This window comes from Orbicella franksi, chromosome 1 (genome assembly GCF_964199315.1).
Source record: "Orbicella franksi chromosome 1, jaOrbFran1.1, whole genome shotgun sequence".
NCBI lineage: Eukaryota > Metazoa > Cnidaria > Anthozoa > Scleractinia > Merulinidae > Orbicella > Orbicella franksi.
Genome location: NC_138145.1, coordinates 30,951,018 through 30,971,688, shown reverse-complemented (window position 1 = coordinate 30,971,688; position 20,671 = coordinate 30,951,018). Strand labels below are relative to the sequence as shown.

The 20,671-nt window shown below is 38.0% G+C and overlaps 3 protein-coding genes across 3 annotated transcripts; 2 read left to right on the top strand and 1 right to left on the bottom strand.

Moving 5' to 3' along the window:
- The first annotated feature begins 99 nt into the window (after nucleotides 1-99).
- On the top strand, nucleotides 100-6,185 carry LOC145502972 (HAUS augmin-like complex subunit 1). The gene is made up of 10 exons (XM_081482395.1): nucleotides 100-176; nucleotides 2,821-2,995; nucleotides 3,330-3,462; nucleotides 3,572-3,706; nucleotides 3,813-3,936; nucleotides 4,121-4,186; nucleotides 5,002-5,073; nucleotides 5,305-5,352; nucleotides 5,525-6,070; nucleotides 6,115-6,185. The coding sequence occupies exons 1-9, from the start codon at nucleotides 132-134 to the stop codon at nucleotides 5,573-5,575; spliced, it is 849 nt and encodes a 282-aa protein (XP_081338521.1). The 5' UTR covers nucleotides 100-131; the 3' UTR covers nucleotides 5,576-6,070; nucleotides 6,115-6,185.
- A 1,134-nt stretch (nucleotides 6,186-7,319) lies between these two features.
- On the bottom strand, nucleotides 7,320-9,994 carry LOC145502936 (uncharacterized). Its single transcript, XM_081482349.1, has 2 exons — nucleotides 9,602-9,994; nucleotides 7,320-9,020 (listed from the first exon to the last, which is right to left on the bottom strand). Exon 2 carries the CDS (start codon nucleotides 8,982-8,984, stop codon nucleotides 7,458-7,460), a length of 1,527 nt encoding a protein of 508 aa, XP_081338475.1. The 5' UTR covers nucleotides 8,985-9,020; nucleotides 9,602-9,994; the 3' UTR covers nucleotides 7,320-7,457.
- Nucleotides 9,995-10,000: 6 nt separating this feature from the next.
- Nucleotides 10,001-20,065, top strand: LOC145502905 (uncharacterized). The gene is made up of 12 exons (XM_081482309.1): nucleotides 10,001-11,038; nucleotides 13,676-13,735; nucleotides 14,620-14,672; nucleotides 15,017-15,161; nucleotides 16,024-16,640; nucleotides 16,786-16,893; nucleotides 17,371-17,452; nucleotides 17,821-17,932; nucleotides 18,335-18,473; nucleotides 18,863-18,974; nucleotides 19,669-19,775; nucleotides 19,959-20,065. The coding sequence occupies exons 1-12, from the start codon at nucleotides 10,088-10,090 to the stop codon at nucleotides 20,059-20,061; spliced, it is 2,589 nt and encodes an 862-aa protein (XP_081338435.1). The 5' UTR covers nucleotides 10,001-10,087; the 3' UTR covers nucleotides 20,062-20,065.
- Nucleotides 20,066-20,671: the final 606 nt, after the last annotated feature.

Sequence of the window (20,671 nt, the reverse complement as noted above, 5' to 3'; positions counted from 1 at the left end):
TTTCTTCCGCTACTTGAACATGGCTGCCGTCGTGGAACTCAGTGACTTAGCGCCAGTCCTCTATCCGACGCGACAAAAGGAACCATGGGACATATTTACAAACCCGCCATTTTCAAGAATACGAAGATAATATGGCGGCATTTCAAACGACTGAAAGTGGAGGAAAACATAACCAAGTGAGTTTATTTACTGTGTATTTGTTGGACAGATACAAAAATGGTAGTTGGAAAACAGTTGCTGACTTGCTGTAACATTAAAACGAATCAAATCGACAGCTTTCTAGAGTTGGCCACAAGTCTTGCTAGTCGAGCTGCGACACGTAGTGTAAACAACATCCAAGCGTCCAAACCCCATACTCCCTCGATCTACGCCCGTGATATAACTTCTCCCAACCTAGTTGTGGTGGGACGATCAAAAATTGAGTACGAATAGCGCAGGTATAGCCTAATAGGTAGTAGAGCGCCGGGTCTGCCTAGCCTACAACCGCGATTGCCTTTGAGAAAGTCTAACAACTTTCTAGACGGTCATTTCACACATTAGAGTGTAATGCCCGGGGTGTAAGGATGTGTTCCTTTGGAATGATCCGGATCAGTGACCCAAGTGGTGCAGCACACAAGGCCGAAGGGATTCATCGGTTCCTTTCATGTACCATGATCCAGGTTATCTTGGATAACTGATCCTGATCTGGATAACCCTAAAGGAGCTTTAAGTTGCCTTTGAGACAAACTTTTGGAAACTTTAACTTTCGTAATTTCACTTTGATCAATGCTAATGCACTTATCACTGGCTTATCAAATCCCCAGCGGTTCCAGGGTTTAACCCGGGACTCCTTGAGGATTTGTTTTCACAGTCAAACAAAACCCTACTAAATCCCTAGGGTATAGGGCATAACATTCACATGACATCCCCCTCCCTGAGGGGGGTTTTCCAAGGGTCAACCCTGGGCAAACCAATGACAAGTGCATAATGTATAGCTGGCTAGCTAAGTGGATGTAAAATTTGGTAACAGTAATTTATTCAACATCTGCAGTTTACTTGCAAAATCATTTATTTAGGAAGTGTACTTTCTGTGATGCTCTGTAAGTTCCTACAGAATACAAGGTTTATTTCCAAGGCAATTGTAGCTTGTTTCATCAACTGCTGGTGGCAGATTGAATGTCTTCCACAAGTTTCAGGACATTTGGGAGTTATATTTTTATGGACTTGGGATACCACTACATTAGGTAGCCCCTCAATTGACCCTGTGACTAAAATAGTTTGGCCTAGTGCAGCTTCAAAAAGAAATTGCCGTGATCACAGTTCGTTTATAATCATAGCAAAGTAAACTTAAGGTATTAGTTTCTAAAGAGACTGTTGAGCTGCAAAGGAGGGCTTTATAGCTATTTAACAAATTGGAAAGTCCTGTAACCACCATAACAAGCTATTGAAGCTGATGATTCAAATGTTAGCCTTTGTAATGAACACTATATCAAGGCTTCTCCAATTAAGTGAGTAATCTTGATTCTTTCTGATTCGCCAATTTGTTGCTTAGCAATGACGTCATTAGTTTTTACGCGTGGATGTATATAGATAGTGTTCGCGGCACATTCCCGCCAGTAGTTCAAGTTTCAGTTATTGTGCACAGTATGTGTTTTAAAGTAAATTAAGTTTTAAGCTACCCTTGACTATTTAGAGTGCAAGCAGGAACCAATGTGTAAGTAGAAACTATTTTCTATGCTTGCTTTTTAGTGTAAGTTTCAAGTTTGGACGTGTTTTAACCTTAAGTACCTTTAGTCTCAGTTTTTATAGAACAGCCTAGTGTACTAATTTTAATTAATTTAATTAATAATACTCTACGGGATTTGTTTTAGCATATCTTAAAACACAATTTTATCTCGTTGACATATAGATATAAATTTTTTGATATCTTTTAACCTTTTTACAATTGTAAATTTAGTTAGCATCGGGCAGGCGAAGAGCCACCCTGTGGATATACTGCCCGAAATGCCATTATTATTATTATTATTATTATTATTATTATTATTACTATTATTACTAAGTCCAACACGTGGCAGAGCCCTAGTTTTCAAAGTTTTTATTTCATCTTGTTTTAGTGATAGGTCTTTATAGTTTATACTCCCCCTAGACTCAACTTCCTACAAGAATCTCTGATAATTCTGTTAAAGTCCTTTCCTTGCTAGTAAATTCCCATATCGCTTTCAGTGGCGCTCACACAAGCATGTTTTTTTTGCATCGTGCAATTTTATTGCTTTCAAGATTTTAGAGTGTTATCATTTATTGTACTAAGACAGTTAGCAGTATGTGTATCTGCTTGGGATCACTGATGATCTTTAATTGTGTCTTTACAGAGAAGTTTGACTGGAAGTATTGCCACACCGCAGTTATGATTGAAATGTTTGCTATTATTGTTTCATGACTCTTGTCGTCTTGTAATCCTCTATTATCTAGTAATAAGTTTATTCACTGCATTATATTTCAGTTTACGTTCAATTATCGTCAATTAAATCACCGTCAATCACAGCTGATTTTCCGTGATCTCTGGCTATATTCGATTAGTAAAGCATCTCCCACACATGCTAGTCTCATCGTGACAAGTAGTCTAGCAAGTGACAATTCAGCCTTTCAACAGTCGCCGTGAACCTGACATTACAGCCTTCTTCAGAAGAACCCTGAACTCTCAATCTTCAGTAGACATAACCAAAAGTACATTAGACCATCAAGCCTTCCCTTATTCTTTATGTATTATTGAGATTCCAAAGAAAGATATCATTTTTTTTGTTATGTATGCCGTGTTGACTGAAATGTTTTGATTTTAAACAGGTTTTTTCTTGGCTACAGCTAGTTTATGGGGAGGATCCCATCCCTCAGTTTGAAATCAACACTTTTACGTTGAGCGTCCTAGAGCAACTTGCCAGAAGAAATCTAGAACAGAACAAACATGCTGAAATTATCACCAAGGATTACATCCAAAAAACAGCAGAATACTCTGCTGAGGGTAATTGTTAATTTTACAATCTTATTTGTTGTTGATATACATGGTATAAATACTATGTATATTCTGATAGGCTTAAAGTAATTCTTTTCCTTTTTCCTTCAAGTGACCAAAATATTTTTGCCAGCAGAACAAGAAGATTGTCTGTTAAAAGATTGTCTGCCACAAGTTATAGTCAAGTTGTCTGCAACTGTTTTTCTTGAGAATAGCAGAAAAATTTCCACGGTTTGGTTTCATGTAAATTATATTTTAGGTTTTCATGGTTTGAGAGAACTCACAGTAGGTGTGGAACTACATGAAACTGTTTATTAATAGTATTTGCTTTGTGTGTAATCAGTTGAAAGGCTAAGTAGGATAACAGAGCAAGTGGGTTTACCAGTATCCAGCATGTCACAGTCAGGACGAATGAGCTTGAAAACCCTTACATCTCTGGCCCAGTTGCTTGGCACTAAGAATTGTTCCATATCAAGGTATGCCTTATCAATTTTTGCCGCTAAATTTATATTAGCAAATAATAAAGGATTGTGAAGGTAATAAACTCTACTCTTTCTTTACTGCTAGAAGTTCTCCTGTGTTCAGTCTTTTGTTAGGGATTGCAGAACAAAGCCAAGCCCTGTTTGCAGCAATTGATGCGAACACAGAAGAGAAACGACTTCTTTCCAGACTCTTGGTGAAGACCAAGAAGGCAAAAACTACTGCCTCTGACTTACAAAGGTATGCAGCTTCAGATTGTTGTTTTGCCTGCCTCAGTAAATGAAACTTAACATGTTCCTTTGTAAAAGTTGCATACATGTCATTGTGATTGATTGTACATTTCTAGGTCCCTTGATGGTCTTCAGGATCAAGTAGCCTTACAGACTCCGCAGCTGAAGAAAAACTCTCAAGAAACTGAATTTGTGAAACTGAAGTGCAAAGAATATGCAAAACTCAACAAGGAACTTGAGGTTCAATTCATAATAATAGTTTGAGTAATTGTGGTATATTGATAAGCCACCAATTTTTTGTTAGCTGGAGTATCAGCATTTACTGTTACTGTTAATGATTTACCTTCTATTCTCTCTAAAGTGAACCTTGCAGAGTGTTATACATGTAAGTACATTAATTAGTTTCTCCTCTCACTTTTAATAGGCATATCAAAGTCAAGTTCAGTTAGATTCTTCAATCTACCATGGATCCCTTGTCAAGAAAGCTGAGGTACATGTAGTAACACAGCTTTGTCCATCCATGAAATTCTCTCCTCAACAGTGAAGTCTGCATACAAGCCAAGTGGCCCATCAGGCCAGAGCTTATCTCGGTTTCTGTAGCATGAAGCAACTAGGAGTAATTCTACTCCTCCCTGGATGGGATGCTAGTCCATCGCAGGGTTACCCCCAGCATTAAGTTTGCTGGTACCCATTTATACACCTGGGTGGAGAGAGGCACTGTGAGAGTAAAGACAAAAGTGTCTTGCCCAAGAACACAACACAACGTCCCCGGCCAGGTCTTGCACCCAGACCACTCAATCCGGAGATGAGCACACTAACCATGAAGCCATGGAACCTCCCTCTCCTCAACAGAATACTGGTGAAAAGGAGAGACTCTCAGATCAAAATCGCATGCATACATGCATACTTCGATACCAGTTTTACATGTATCTAGACATCTAACTTGCCATATATATGTGATGTATTGAAATTCAGCCTAACACAATAGACCTCAGCAACCCCACAAACTCTGTAGTTACTCCCCAGAGCCTCATTCTGAGGTCTATTGTTTTAGGTTGAATTTAATATATCAAAATTGGTCCATTGTATTTGACTTCAACTTCAACTTACTTTATTGTGCACTATCAACAGGGTTTACATTATAAGAACAATTTGACACTGACCTAACTTTAAGTTCACCAAAATTATTAAAATCTGTTATTGCACTCCATCTATCTCCAGTCTTTTAAGTAGCCATTCTTGTTCTGTTCATTTGATTGTTACATTTTGTTGTGTTCACAAAACAAAATCCATTTGAATTTGCAGGAAGTAAGACTAATCAAGGAAAAGATGAAACCAATAAAAAGCAAGTTAGAAGGTTACCACAGCCTACCACCAGTAAGTATTGCTTTTGAAACAAGAGCTATTTTGATTCATTAGAAAGTGTTTGTAACCCAGCATAAATCAGTCACAAGATGATAATTATCATTCTTGTTAGTGTTTAACTTATGACTCATTGAGAGAATCTTAATTCCAGTTTGAATGCACAGTCAACAATGTGTATCTCTCAGTACCTAATTCTTATTGTTATGTGTCTCACTGGCAAAACTTGGCATAAATTTTTTTTAGGATATTTCTCAGGCTAGAGTTAAAGTTGAAGAAGCAAAGATGCAATTGGTATGTTTCATTGATAATTTTTTGTTTCATCCTACATGTCTGAAGATGCTTATCATAACCTTTCAAAGGACATTGAGAATACTTAATAATATTGCTTACTGCTTTGTTCTGATGATAACACTGTTTTGTTAACAAATTTATTGAAATTAATGCTCATATTTTGCATTCTCAGGAACTCTTAGAGAAACAACTATCAATCAGTATAGACACACTTCACTTGTGATATCTGTTGATGTGGTCCCTGTTGTTATTGTTATCAAGTGCAAGAGGACTGAAAATAAAGAATCTGCATCAAGTCCTACTAGAACATATCGCCCTAGTGCGATGCTGGTTTGAAATGGTACTTAGATGTGACAGAACCAAAAGAAGTTTGAGTGAGGGTTGCTGAGCCAAAAATGATGTATCTTGATTATGACAAGTTGGCATGTGGCCCTCAAGCAGCTTGTGCCATTAAATTCTTCACTAGTCATGAAATGGCAGGTCTTCATACTAGGATTTATCAAGAGTGACATCTGTTCCAGTGGTGTACCTTGACTCTCTTGACAGACATATGTATGCAAACCAATGGTTTTGTACCACAAAAAGTGCTGAACTCTGCAAGATATCACTAGAGGATTATTGGTCACTGAATAGGGAACCTGACATTTAATGCAGTAAGAAAACGTAGCAAAATTGAAGTAGTTTGAACTTATTTTGAGATGACTTACAAATTAAAAAAGTTTAGCTTTGTGATATAAATGCTGATTCTCGATACCATGACAGCTGTTATGTAAAAGCAACCACTGGTTTATTACCCCAGTCCAGTAAGACTTTTGAATAGCAAGGACTGCTGAATTTCAATCACAAGTCCTGTAACAGTACAAGACAAACTATCGAGCCAATTCAGCATATTTATTCATAATAATAAAAAGTCCTCACACACCTGTACAATATTTCAACACACTCAGTAAGTATCTCATTTAACAATATAGGTTATTATCAATAAATATTGTGCAAACTTTCAATAAGATAGCAGATATTGATATCTTAAATTCAAAATACCTTTAGGAAAAAAATTCCATTATTTGTCTTAAATTAAATAAGAAAAACCTAGTTCTGAAAATACACAGTCAAAGTTATCAAGTCTGATTTAAAAATATTATTAAAATGATTCTGCCCATAAATTGTTACATTCATTTTCAGAAAAGGTGGTTTAGCTTCTATTGTGGCTGTCAGTATATTTTTATTTAGCAATATATTATTTAAGCAGCTACAATAAAGAAATAATTTAAGGCTATTGACATTAGCTAAAGGTAATGCTGTGTTTTTCAACAAAGTCAACATGCATTGTAGCAAAAACCCTGTGGCTGTAATAATTATGTGTAGTAGCCTTTGTAAATTTTGGTCATCTATCTCAGAGTATTTGGAAGTCAGGATTGCATGGTTGTCATAGGAGTATGTCTTATCTAAGAACAAGGTGTACACAGGGAAACATTTTTAGACAAAGCATGTTAAACCACAGAAGTTCATGTTACTGTTTATAAAAACTAGTGAAATAAAAATGCCTCCAAAAGTACAGTTAAAAAAGTGCTAACTAAAGGAGTTAAACTTACAAATATTTTTGCAATGTATGATTCAGTTTATAGTTGAAATCCTGGAGAAAAATAATATGGCCTCGCAAAACATTTATCCAAACATTTTCTGTTGTAGTTAAAATTAAATAAAAATAGTAGAGCAGTCAAATCTTCCAAACATTGGCACAAACACAAGTAAATTCAATATTATCTGTTCTAGGAATTCTAATCAGTGTCTCCTAGCAATACGTATCCACTGATCAGAGGTTACAATAGTGTTCATGTTAAACAAAACCTCAAGAAAAAGCAATAAGTTTCTTATGTCCATTAGTTACTAGGTTGTTGCCAAGTGACACTGACTGACCAGACAAAAATCACGTCCCAGACAAAAAAAAAGTCAGATTAATAGTGTAGTTCTTTTTTTTATGGATTACTTTGAAAACATAGCCAGAGAGATACTGTAGCATCAGACAGCCCCATTTCATCCTGGGTGACTCAGTGTCCACATACCAGAAGTGTCTTTTAACTGTATTGTTATAACAAGGCAAAGATTCATGAAACAAATGCTCTTGTTTTTTGTGCCTGCCCCATCTGTTTCCCTGTTGATTTTGGAGTCCCCTTTGCTTTCCTTGCCTCTTTTGTGTGCCATCTCTTTAGGCATTGTTTCTCGTGGATTGAAATTGAGGCAGACCCATACTCACGACCACAAAGATAACAAACAACCAATGCAGGCTTACATGGCGTAAAGCTTTCCTTTTCTTGTGGTTCATCTGCCAAACTGGCTTCTTCATTATGAAACGTTCCCAGCTCTGGTGTTAGTAGGTCACCATAACTCCCACTTTTCTGTGGCATTAGCATTTCTTTGTTATTGTTCTCTTCGACACGATCAATTTTTATTGTGACAGGCAAGTGAATTGAGTTTCTTTTCTTTGATTGTTTCTCTTTCTGTGACTTCTCTTTAGCTTCTGACTTTTTCTGTGCCTCCCATTTTTTCAGACATTGTTTTTCATGGATTGGCAGAGAGTGTGTGGTAAACTGTTTACCACAAATATAACAAAGAACCATCTTTGACACTTGCTGACTTCCTCTGGACTGTTTCCTCTTGTTGATGCTGCTATCAAGGAGATTGTCACAAGATGCAGAGCGAGGTTTACTTTGTTTCAGCACTGGTGAGGAAGCAAGGGTTGTATTTCTCTGAGGGCTTTGTGAATAGATATCATGACTTGTTAGGGAAGTAACTGAACTTGCTTTACTAAGTCCATTTTGTCGACCACAAGGGCTGCGGGAACGTTTGGGATTGGCAAGGCGCCATTTCTTCAGGCACTGAGGCTCGTGAATTTTCAAGGATTTAGATCCATATTCACGTCCACAGATATAACAAACTTTCAAATTTGGGTTGTTTGACAAGGAGAAATTTGCATCAGATGAAGATATTTCCTTCCCAGTTCCTGAGTCAGATGATCCAGATAATGATTCTGGTGAATCATCCCTGTTTAGAAAAGTAGGCATTGCGTACTTGGCCCTCCCTGGTCTCGCACAAGTATTGTCATCTGTCTCTTTAGATACAGTGTATGTGGCTTCACTGCACTTGTCAATGTCTTCCTCATCTGATGAGTTTTGCTCTGTAGAGGAATGTGACTGCACTTCTAACCTCTCTTGTGTGCTAAGTTCACAAGAAGAATGAGACATGTGTCCTGATAATGTGGCAGTCCCTGGTCTCAATAATGGAGTAGTAGTGGCCAGTGACTTTGAACGCTCTTTTAGCAATTTTTGTCCCTGTTCGAAGTCTTTAATGGTGACAGTATTGGGTCTTTGGTCAGACAGACCTGTCTGTAATGAGCCTCTTATGTCATCCATGCTTAAACTTTGCTGTCTGTCGAAGGTGGGCAAGTCAGGAAGAACTCTTCGCTTTCGAGGCTCGTATGAAGATTTTCTTTTCGGCTGTTGCTTAGCCTCTTCTTGTTCCTTCTGTTTTGTCATCTCCCACCTTTTGGCACATTGGCGTTCGTGAACGTTAATGGAGTGTGAACTGAATTCCCTCCCACAAATATAACAAACCACTGTTTTCGGTTTCGGCATGGTGGATTCGGTCTTGCAGTAACAGATTGTTTCCAACTGAAGGAAAAAAAACATACTGAAAGGTTAATATTTCCCTACTGTGCAGAGCATGTGAAGTTTTAGCACTGACCGATCACTTCAATTTTAGTACATCTACAGTGTACCTCATTAACGCTTACCGATTACGCCTCTTGAACTTTTAATTTTCTGTTTGCCATTAGAAACAATAGCAATATTCTCATCGAGACAGCGAAGAATAAACAGTTCCTCTTTGTATAACTCACTTTGCATAAGCAATGTGTCCGAACAACACAGAAACGGGAAAAAACTCAATGTTTTAATTAGGGAACGTTACTGAAAACCCAATTGAAAACCCTCAGAACAATTTTACTGTAAATTCGGTCGTGCCTTATCAGATATTCCTTGATGAGGGTACATAATAAATATTGAGACAAACGGAACAAACACCATCCAAGACAGAAAATCCGTGCCTCAATGGCTTCTAGTATCGTACTATATACACACAAACATTACGCTCAGCGAACTGACGCTAAAATTGAAAGCTGGAAGGGCCCCAACATTTAATAAACTCCGTAGATTTTTAGTGGATTATTAAATTAACGAGCAAGCGAACTTACTGTGTTGCTGTCTGTACGCCACACGGAAAATTGCTTCAGGAGCCTTCTTCCTTGCTTGTTATGCTAACAATTACGCTAGAAGAGAATTTCAACTTGTAGCTTCGCTTTATGTGGTCACGGGTGGTTTACAGAGAGGCAGCTGCCCTATCACCTGACTTTATAGTAACAGAAGGTTGCTGTGCGAGAAGATGAGAACGAAAGCGTGGATGAAGTCACGATAAAAATATGGAGGGACTATTTTCCCGTATATTCGACCAGCGCCAGTAAATAATCGCCTCTGGCCATAAAATGGACAGGGCTCGTTTCCTAGGAACGAAAATTCTTTCTCGACAGGTGCGGTACTACGGTAACGAAGCAAATAACTAATAACTCTTTCCCATTCATTTCACCAAAGCCGCTCGCGTGTAAACAACAAATTCTCACCGGAAGTGAAGTTACACGCTAAGAATTATTAGATTCCAAGCCTTCGCTTCCGGTCCGTCCAAGATGGCGGACGCCCCTGACTCAGCTCCGAAAGCTAAAACTAAAATTTGTCGATTCTTCAAGGGCAAAAAGGGTTGCAAGTCTGGAAATGAGTGTCAGTTCTTACATCCAGAAAATGCATCCAATGATTCTGAAAATATTCCACGAGAGGCTGGTAAAATGATTGATGATAAGAAGAAACCTGATATAAAAGTGATCAAAACGTCACCGACAGCAAAAACTTGTAGGTTCTTCAAAAGCAAAAGGGGTTGCAAGTTTGGAAATGAGTGCCAATTCTTACATACAGAGAAGCCACCCGATAAACTGGGAAGTATTTCAAAGGAGTTTGGTATATTAGATGGTAATCATGAGCAAGCTGATGAACTAAAAGTAAGCTTAAAATTATCAGCAACACCAAACAATGAAACTCTGGGTGAAGAGAAGAGAGTGGAAGTAGGTAAAGATTCTTCAAATCGGCAAGGGATTGTTTGTAAATTCTTTAAGAAAAAGAAAGGCTGCTTAAGAGGCAGCAGGTGTCCCTTTTCCCATGTAATTTCTGGTGATGGTGCAACCTTAAAGCCTCTGGCAAAAGAAGTCTTGAAAAAAGCAAGTAAGTCTACTTCAAGAAAACAGATCCCTTGTCAAAGCAAAGAGAACACCAAGTCTGTAACTGATACTGAACAGGTAACTAAACAAATGGAATTAGTCAATCTGCAAGTGGAAAATCAAAGTAAGGAACATGGAAAGGAACATAACAGAGGCGCAAATGGACAAGGGATTCAGTTGCCACCTAATACAGATGAGTCAGCAAAAGGCACGGGAATGGGCCTCATGGATTGTAATCTTGAATGTAAGAGACTTCGGTCAATTGAGATACAGCAACTTAAGAGGCGTTTTGGAGCTAAAGGTGATTACTGTGAAATCAAGGAGAGCACTTCTTACAAGGTTAAGTTCAAACCTACGGATCCTGACTGGGTGAGATTTACATTGTTCTCATGTTTGAGACTACATGTAAATTAAGGATGTTTGCACTAATTGTTTCTGTGCATCCTTACTGCACATGCAAATTCACGCCACGTCATGCATGAGAGCGTGCACTAAGTAACAAAATGAACAATGATAGGGCAGATGATCATTGCTATAGCTTTGCCTGGATTTAACGATCTTGGACGTTCAGTTACCCCTACTTTTCTTTCCAGAAACAGATTTTGTTTACAATTATCTCCACATTGTCCAAAAATGAACAAAAAAGCAATATGGGAAGTTAAAAAAAATTCAAGATTTCTGTCCACAGGACACCGAATCCTGTCATCTTGCGGCTGTAAGGCGCGTGAAAGTTTGGTCGCTAAATGCGCACTTGTTCTTTAAGGAACCTCTCCAGTTGACTAAATTCACTCAGTAGGTCCACTTAAACAATATTTGGCAGAGAACATTTCATTTCAAAGATCTAATTGCAATATATTTGAGCATATAGACACTGTGGCCTTTTTCGTTAACAAAGCCCGATTTTTTTTCAGATTTAGGATATTCTTCCGGGCATGTTCTCTCCAAAACGAAGTCGGTGACCCCCCATTTTTTTTTACATTTCTGACATAATTAACTCATCATCTTACAGTGGTAAAAGTCTCAAAAAATCAATGTTGGAAAATTTTCGCGCTAACATCCTTAAGTACAAGTAGGACTTTCCAGATAGTCGAATCAATGTTGTTGCCAGAGACTTCACTCCTCTTACTTGCTTTGGAACCTCATATTCTTACTTTGTCTCCTATTGTCCAGAAGGGATCATTTTTTGTTTATCACACATTGGAAATTTAGGGCAAAATTCCGGGTAAGGGTAATTCGTCTTCAGCTTCCCTTATTGATGAGGCCATGTTAGGAGAGGGTACCCATGTCCCTTGTCTGAAATTCGCCACCAGCCATGTCGGCATTTCGCATGTGTTGCCTGTCGGAATTTCGTCTCAGAGGAATTGTGTCAGGAAATTTGACCTTGTTCGATTAAAATGAAGCTATAACACGTTGTAATACCTTTGTTTATTAAAAAAAAAAAAACCGACACAGTGCTCTCAAGTCTCCTGCACTGAGTGAGCATGAGTCTCACGCAAACAAATTCGATCTTGCGCTGTCACGCTGAAACTATTCTTTCTCACGCATTGAAGGTTCCTTGCTGTTTTAGTCAAGTACATATAAAATTATAATTAAGTATCTCTTCAGATATAATTTACTCCTTGAATGTTTTGCACTTGCTTTGAACACTTCTCAGCAGTAAGAACTCTTATGCAGAGCCAGCATTTCTCCAGTCAGTGGGTTTAATGGTTACTTTATGGTTATTTTTAAAGCATCACATTTCGACTCAGAATGAAGGAAAAGATTCCTTAGTTACTTGAATTTTTCAAGATTTTCTAAGGGGCTGGGGGCATGCTGGGGGTATATTGGGGGCATCCTTTCTAAGGGCTTGGGCATGCTTTCAAGCACTGAAGTTGCTAACCTCCTAGGGGATGTGGGGGCATGCTCCCCCCCAGGAAATTTTGAAATTTAGACGGTTGGAATTGCTATTTTCAGCCTTTTTCCAGTCAGTAATAATTTGGACCTAAAGTACAATCGAACCTATGACTATTTTTACCATGTTTATGTTAAATAACCGTTCTTTAACTCAAAATCTCAACGGCCTCAATCAGATAATCTCTCCTATCTATAATCTTCCTTTGAATTTGGTGTAACCCTTACCTTCTACTGAAGACAAGAAGACCTTGGCAGCTTTCCCCTGTCTCTCTTTTCCTAGTTGATAATACAGCTTCATATTCTTTTACTGGTGGCCCACTAATAAAAATATGAAGCCGACTTTCAAAGATCTCTTTCCTTTTTCCTTAAGCGTGTTTTTAGGTGTTTTAGGGCACTACTCACTCAGCTGAGAGTGAGAAAAAATACTCAGCGTTTTAGCGTATATAAGAAAGCCTGGGTTTCACGACCCATCGACATTGCACATGAGAGAGGAAACACATTTAAAACTCTGGAAATCATCTTCACTTCGAATCAGACGTTTAAAACAATCACTGTATTCTCAGTTCCGAAACTCATTGTCGGTCTATCTTGCCATTGGTGTCGCTTTCCCTATTTCGCTGGAGTAGTCTTTCGTTCGTCGCCAATTCATAGCTCTCATGTCGCCGTTTCAACGCCATGTCACTTGTCGTAATTTACCCCCAACAGGGGCTCATTGATGGTTTGCAACAACTTCAGTTGAAATCTTCAAGGATCCTGTACAAATTGTATAGGATCGAACAGGATCTTGTGCTGGAAGCTTTAAAATCAGACAGGATCCCATAGGATCTTAACAGGACCTGTGTGAAGAATTTCTAACAGGCCATTCCCTGAAGATTCAGTGAAACAAAAGTCATGGACAAACACATAAAATAGCAACGTGGGGTTGTGAAATCACCCAGCATGGACAACATTTCCATTCTCAAAAGATGCCAATTTCTATGAAACTTTGTTTATAAAGGAGATTAAATCATCACATAAGATGCAATCAAACTTGGTTCACATGAAGTTATTTGCTGATGATTAGTGCATATGCTTAATAATACACATGCTCTTCTTTCTTTTAACCAATTATAGTCATTCAGCATTGAAGCAGTGTATCTTACAGTGAGTTTCCCGGAAGATTATCCATTACAGGTGAGTATAGCATAGACTAGTTAACAATTATTCCATGAGCTCGCATTGGATGTGAGATGGTAAATAGCCAACCTGAAACGCGTAGCATGGAGTAAGCTATAATTATCTTATATCCAACAAGCACCAGTGGAACAATTGTTTTATTAAAAACACCCCCCAAAACTAAACTAAAATAGAAATGACCCAAAAAAATTATGTCTATGGTTGCCATATTTGTAGAGCATGGTACAATGGCCCATACACCATTTTGGCTAAGCCAATGAAAACTCTGGAAATGCATTATCCAATGATCCAGTTTTTAATAAAAGGAACAGGCCACATGGGTATTCTCTGTATTGGACTTGAACTAGCTTGCAACTGAGGCTAATACTGGGAGTCTTTTCAAATGCAAAAGAAGATTAATCTCTTGAATGATATTCCCTACATGAGCCTCCATTGCAAGTTTGTTCCTGTTCAATACCAAGAATGTGAATAAATTATGGCCTATTAAGGTACAACTTTGCCCTCTTTACACGTGTATACACTGCAACAGTACTGAAGCCAACTGTTTTAATTTGGAATTTTTTCTGGTCATTGTTGAACAGGACAGTTAACTGTCATGGCGCTTGTCTCTGCCATGAGTATAAACCAGTTTCAGCTAGAATTCCATCCAGTTCAGGAGCATTAGCATACTCCTAGTTGCTTCATCCTATAGAAAGTTTTGTTAATCAGAAGTCTGAGATTTGTTACTAGGATAAGAACATAATTCGCTTTTAACTGACAGTCAACCTACTCAAGTAAAAAGGTAATTAAAAGTCTTTTGGAAGACTGGTAGCACAGAAAAGTTATTCACATATTCCTATGTGCAAGCTGTGTTACAATACTAACGATTCTTTTATCTCTAGATTTTTCATGCATATTTATCTGAAGAACAAGGCCTTGCTGAAGACATTATCAAGTATGAAATGATCAATCTTAATTTTCAAAAATTACCATTTTGGTTTTGCCTAACAGTTCCATGCAGCCCACAGTATGGCTTAAGTTATAATTACTAAATAAATATCTGTCTTCTAAGGTGACAATAAATGTTAAAAGGCCTACATGTAGATAGTATTTTGCGATGGAATCCTTCTCCTCTTACAGTCAACTTTGCTCTTCTCGAGACCAAAGAGCAGAAGCTCCTTAATTGTAGATGTTAATGTTACATTTTGCAGATTGTTGACATTTATTTCTCACTAAAAACTACAGTTGCACTATGATGCAGAACTAATTTCGTATCTAAATCTTCTCTATCCATTTAAGATTTGCTAATAAAAAAATCCAACAATGGGCATTGAATCAAGAGGAAATAAGTAATGATCAAGGACTTTTGAAGCTGTATTTTCGCCCATTTCTGCGTTGGTTTGACAGAAACTTAGAATCTCTTTTTGTTGATGGTGGAAAGGAGGTAAGGACAACTAAGCTCTGTATGTAGTAGTGATCAAGGAATTTGAAGTTCGGTAATGAAAGTATGATTGCCATCATACTTGCACAGTGTAGATGAGAGATGAGATGAGACTTAATTGAACACTCCCCTCAGTGTATTACAAGGTTATTGCTGGAACTGAGATCAAGAAAAACCTGCACACAACAACCCATGGTTCTTGCTTTTTTTGCCAGTGAAATGGCTACCAAGGCAAAGTCCTAGACCAAATGGCAATGACAGAGTCACTGTTCAAAGACTTGAAAATCATCAGATATATCAAGATGCAATTTTCCTGTCATCCACTGTAAAACCTTTTTGGAATTGGTTAAAACTCCATTTCACTGGCAGTGTGGCCAATAGATGAAACCAGTTACTGTTTCTAGAAAGGATAATTTGCATTTGGTGGGATTCAGATGTGCTCTTCTCAGATGTATTTAAACTTCATGAAATTGCTCTGCTTTATCCTTTTGATAGGTCACAATAAATGCCCGATCTTTGCTATTTTTGTGAGCCTTTAAAATGTGGATGGTGTATTCCTAAATCCAAAAGGCATAAAAGTAGACTGGTCGATAAATACAGTTTTCTGTCACAAATGTGGTTTTGGTGGAAAAAGGGTATTCCTCGTCACCTTACATGTACCAAAAATCTACTGAAATTAATAAAGAAAATGTAGGTGGGCAATGCATTGGGTCATAGTAAGGGCAGGATTAGCCTGTTTGTTGTTGTCACTGTGTTAGCCTTTGGGGCCAAATATGTTAATGCAATTTGAATACAAACAGACTAGCCAGTGTGAATAACCATTCCCTTGATGGTCTGTTATCCTTTCTTTGTTGTTATTACGCAGATGAGAAGCAAATATGTTTCAAGCATCACATCATGTTCCACCATTGTACCGGATTTGGCCACTGGTCGAAGACCAATCAGTGAACATGTAGAAGACAATGGCTGTGAAAGTCCCCCTAGTTGTAAACAAATTGACATTAAATTTGTGGAAAGAAATCAAAATAATGAACCATCAGAAAGTCGTCAGACATTTGAAAAAGAGACTGGCAAAAGAGTGCAAAGTTTGTCTAATGATATGGAACATAAAAGTTGTAATTTAAAAGGCATACACAGTGATACCCCACAAACATCTACCAGTGACACTATTGATAGAAACAAGGCAGAAATTAACAATTTGAAGCAAGTAGATTGCAAGGAAGGTGCATCTTTAACTCTAAGCAAACAGGATTTGAATTCTGAACTTGGTGTTTTAAGTGAAGACACAGCTCAGTCAAATCAATCAGAACCTCAGTGCAATGATTCAGTTGCCTCAAGCCCTGTTAGAAAAGGGACAGAAATTCAGTTTAGGGGACTAAATTTGGAAGAGAATGTGAGCACCTTAAGAGGAAGCAGAGTAGTCTTCACCCTAGAGTGTAACAGGTGCAGGCAGAGGATTGATCAACGGCTGTCGGTGTCTGGGTATGTATGCAATACAACTACAACTTGTCATTTGTGTTTTGAAATCTTGATTCTTGTGAACCAAGTTTGAGGACTGCATGTGATAATTATTAGAGGGTGAGAGACTAGGAGATGTCAGAATAACAAATATTTTTTCCTGTTACAGACCTGTCAGTAAACAGTGTACCAGATGTGCATCTGTTTTTGCTGTGAACTATAGGTCAGCAATGATTCATCAGTTTTCATCTGTTTTGGGATACTTGGACTTGGATGGGTAAGTTACATAGAAGGTAGATTTATAGAACAAGCACTCTCACTGGTCCATGTTTTGTCAAGTGACAGTTACAAGATTCAAAACAATGTGTTCACTTAAAGCAATTTGATAATTGCAGTTCATAGAAGCAATGCACAGTGCAGGCCCCAGTTGCTCAAAGGTTGTATAACACTATCCACTGGATAAATCACAATCCAGTGGATAGTATAGTTTGTTTTGCCAACACTTATCCACTAGATGGTGATTTATCCAGTGGATAGCATTATCCACCCTGTAAAAAACTGGGGCCAGTTTGTTTGGATTTTTCAATTATTATCAGCACACTTATTGATTTACATGTAGCAATGTAATTCTTTTCCCTGGAGGAGGGAAATAAGGGAAAAAAGATGATACAAGGGAAAACAGAATCATTTGTCTTGAGAGGATATTAAAATTGTATTTATTTAGTACTTGACTGTTCCTGTTTTGATGATACAGTTGTATGCCTTTCGATGTGGTTCTACCTGAAAGCGAATTGATGTTAGGCTGCCTACATTGCTCTAAAGAAACAACAGTAAAGGTACATGTAATTTTAGTGAAGTGAATGAACAGTTGGAACATCTTCAAACTAAACGTTGTCAATAACCACAGAGTGAAACTAGAATAAAACAATGCCCCCTGTACTGCCAGAATATTTCCAGTCAGGCAACAAGACAGTTCATTTTATTTGTAATCTTACACCTCAGAGGTAACTACGTTTCGGTTTATAAGGATCTGCACAGCAACCGTATTTTGTTAGTTCTTATGTTGTTTGTGGTTAAACGGTAAGAATCAGAAAACCTTTTAGATACCTTAACAAGAAACAGCACTGTCGAATTTTTTCCTATTTATTATATTGGAAGAATAAAAAATCCTCCTGACAATGATTTTTTGAATTTCTGCATCTAGGGTTTGCAGTATGGAGCTAACAGGAGCTGGTGCAGCCACTGTCATGCAAAACTTGGATTTCAGATACAATCAACTCGCTTCCAGGAGTTACAGCTTAGTAAAACTGCAACAGGTTACTTAGTATAAAACGTAAAATAATATAGTCATTGTTGATGGGTATCTGTTTGTGGGGCGGTGATTCTGTCTGAAAGGTGCATGGTCATAGTGGAAGCCCCTGGCAACCCATAGCATCATCTATCTTATAACTGCCGATCGACCCCTTCAGGAGCGTACATTTCAGTTGGTTATTTTCTGTCCGTTTCCCATAGTGGTTGGTTCTCAAAGCCCTAAAGAAATAAAAAAAAGTACCATAATTATACTTAAAGATAACTGTATAGTAGGATATTATGCTGAACATGTTACCCATCTGATCTTTACCAACCAATTATCTGTAATGCAAATAGCTTTTGTTAATGACAACCGTGAACATAATTGACAATCAACCGTACCAATCCAAGTAAATACCTTTCTTTAGCTTCCCTTAGAAAAAACAAAGATTCTAGCACTATTTCCAAACCCAAGAAACAAATTCGGAGCCCAGGAATAAAAGAAGGACAGCCATTACCAGCTAACGGAACCTGTAAACATTACAAGAAGAGTTTTAGATGGCTCAGGTAATGTATTGTTGGTCATTAAAGGATATTAAACTATCAGCGATTTCCTTGCCTTTCACTTTTTTTGTTTTCTTTGAGTTGTTCACCACTTTAGAACTATTTCACTCCTTTTGCTGCTGAAACGTGGATTGAACATAAATGGCCAACATACCTCTTTATTCCATTAGCCAAAGATAATTAAAACAATTTCAAAAATATAATAATGATCACTTTTTTTCATTCATTTATTTGAACTGTGTACAGCATGAAAGTTGGAGGAAGGGTTACTTCTAAAGTTCCAGCTTTTTCCAATAAAACGTTTGACTTCCAACAACAAAGAAGAGTTTTTCACTCAACCACAGTATTAAAAGTACGACTCGTCGACCGCATGCATTGTTTCGTTGTTTTAGGTTCCCGTGTTGTGGGAAGTGTTACCCTTGTGATTTATGCCATGAGGAACACGAAGATCACGAAATGAAGTACGCGACAAGAATGGTTTGCGGCTTCTGTTCAAGAGAACAGGTTCGTGTCAACCCAGAGTTTTGTCCCTAAACACCTGGACCCAGTGTTGTTTAACGGATGGATAACGCTATCCACCGGATAAATCCACTGCGGAATAACTGTTGAGAAAACAAACTACACTATCTGCCGGATAGTTAGTGACTATAGTCGAGAGGTTTATCCGTGCTATGAACAACCAGGGTCTGAGCTTTAATTTGTTTCGTTTCTCTCTTTTTTTTCTATTGTCTTATTGTGCATCAGTGTTGTTTTTTGTATACTGGCACGAAAGAATCCAAACATAGTATTCAGCCAATCACTACACTTGTATAACTGTTCCGCAGTTAACTGAGAAATTTTACTGTAGTAGACCTCAAATTTAGATTCAGAATAAGATTTGGTAATGTATTAGGTCACACAGGATGCTCTACATCACAAACGTTTTAACTGCGGGTAAACTTAAAACAAAACACTCCAATTACACTAACTACTGCAAAGAACTGTTGTAGTTCGATAGCACATGAGAATTTGATTGAGCAGTCATATGTCATTGCTATTTTTATAAACTATGGTGATTACCATTAATGCTGTACATTTTAACGATGAAGGAACAGGCTAGCATGTTTCATTAAGTGACGCTAGAAAAATGATGTCACGTCTTCCATTTGTTAAGACCCTTACATTGATTTCTTACTGAATGGGACTTCTCCTGTTTCAGCCCTACACACAACAACCCTGCAATGGCTGTAAGGCGGCCGTGACCAAGTCACGCTCTGCTCACTGGGAAGGAGGTAAAGGATGTCGTGACAAGGTCACCATGAGCAGGTATCGTAGGTGAACTGTTCTGTTAGTAGCAAACTGTGTTAAATCCCCTTGAACTTGCTCATTTGTACTATCTAGCCTCTCGTCTTTGTAACAGATACTTAGCGGAGACGTACATCACTACAACTGTTTACAATTCACGTTTTTGTTCTTACTAACAGTTTGTTTCTGTCCTTTTAAATTTAGAAATGACGAGCAAAAACACAGGCAGTCAGGGAAGACAGTGTCACGCAAGGCACAGAAGCGGTCCGAAGGAAAGGGCAAAGGGAAGGGAAGCAAGGGGAAATGACTTTAGAAGGGGGAGGGGGAGGGGCTTATGTCAGGAGCGTGTTTAGGGACTTGTAACCAATATGAAAAAATAGACGTTGTGACATCTCTCTGCAAAAATTGTTAGAGGCTTTCACTTACCTATTCTAAGGAAAAACCATGAAGCCATGGCAACGTGAATAATCTCTGATTTGTAACGTCGCCTATTGTATTATGCTTTTTTCAGCAAGAACACAATGCAGAAAATTGTCAAGGTGCCTGTAACATTTGAGCTATACATGATACTTCTTGGTGTTCAGGCGACAACATGATTACTTGTATCACGTGTTAACTTTTTGGTGTGACATCAAAACAAAGTTGATCAAACAAATTTACTAGCTAGCCGGTGACAAATGTTCAAGCTGCTGCGTCTGTGTTTGAACCAGACTCACAGTTGGGCGGGAAAATCCTGGTTGTCGTGGCATACAGCAGAGATTAGTATATATTGATAAAAATAAAACAACAAAAACAAATATTATCGTAAATTAGAAAACAGCCATAAGAAAATACGCGCGCTGATTGGTTAAAAATCGTGTTTCTATAACTCGATGGAAACACAGAACTAGCAGGAGCTGTTGATGTAATGATGGCTC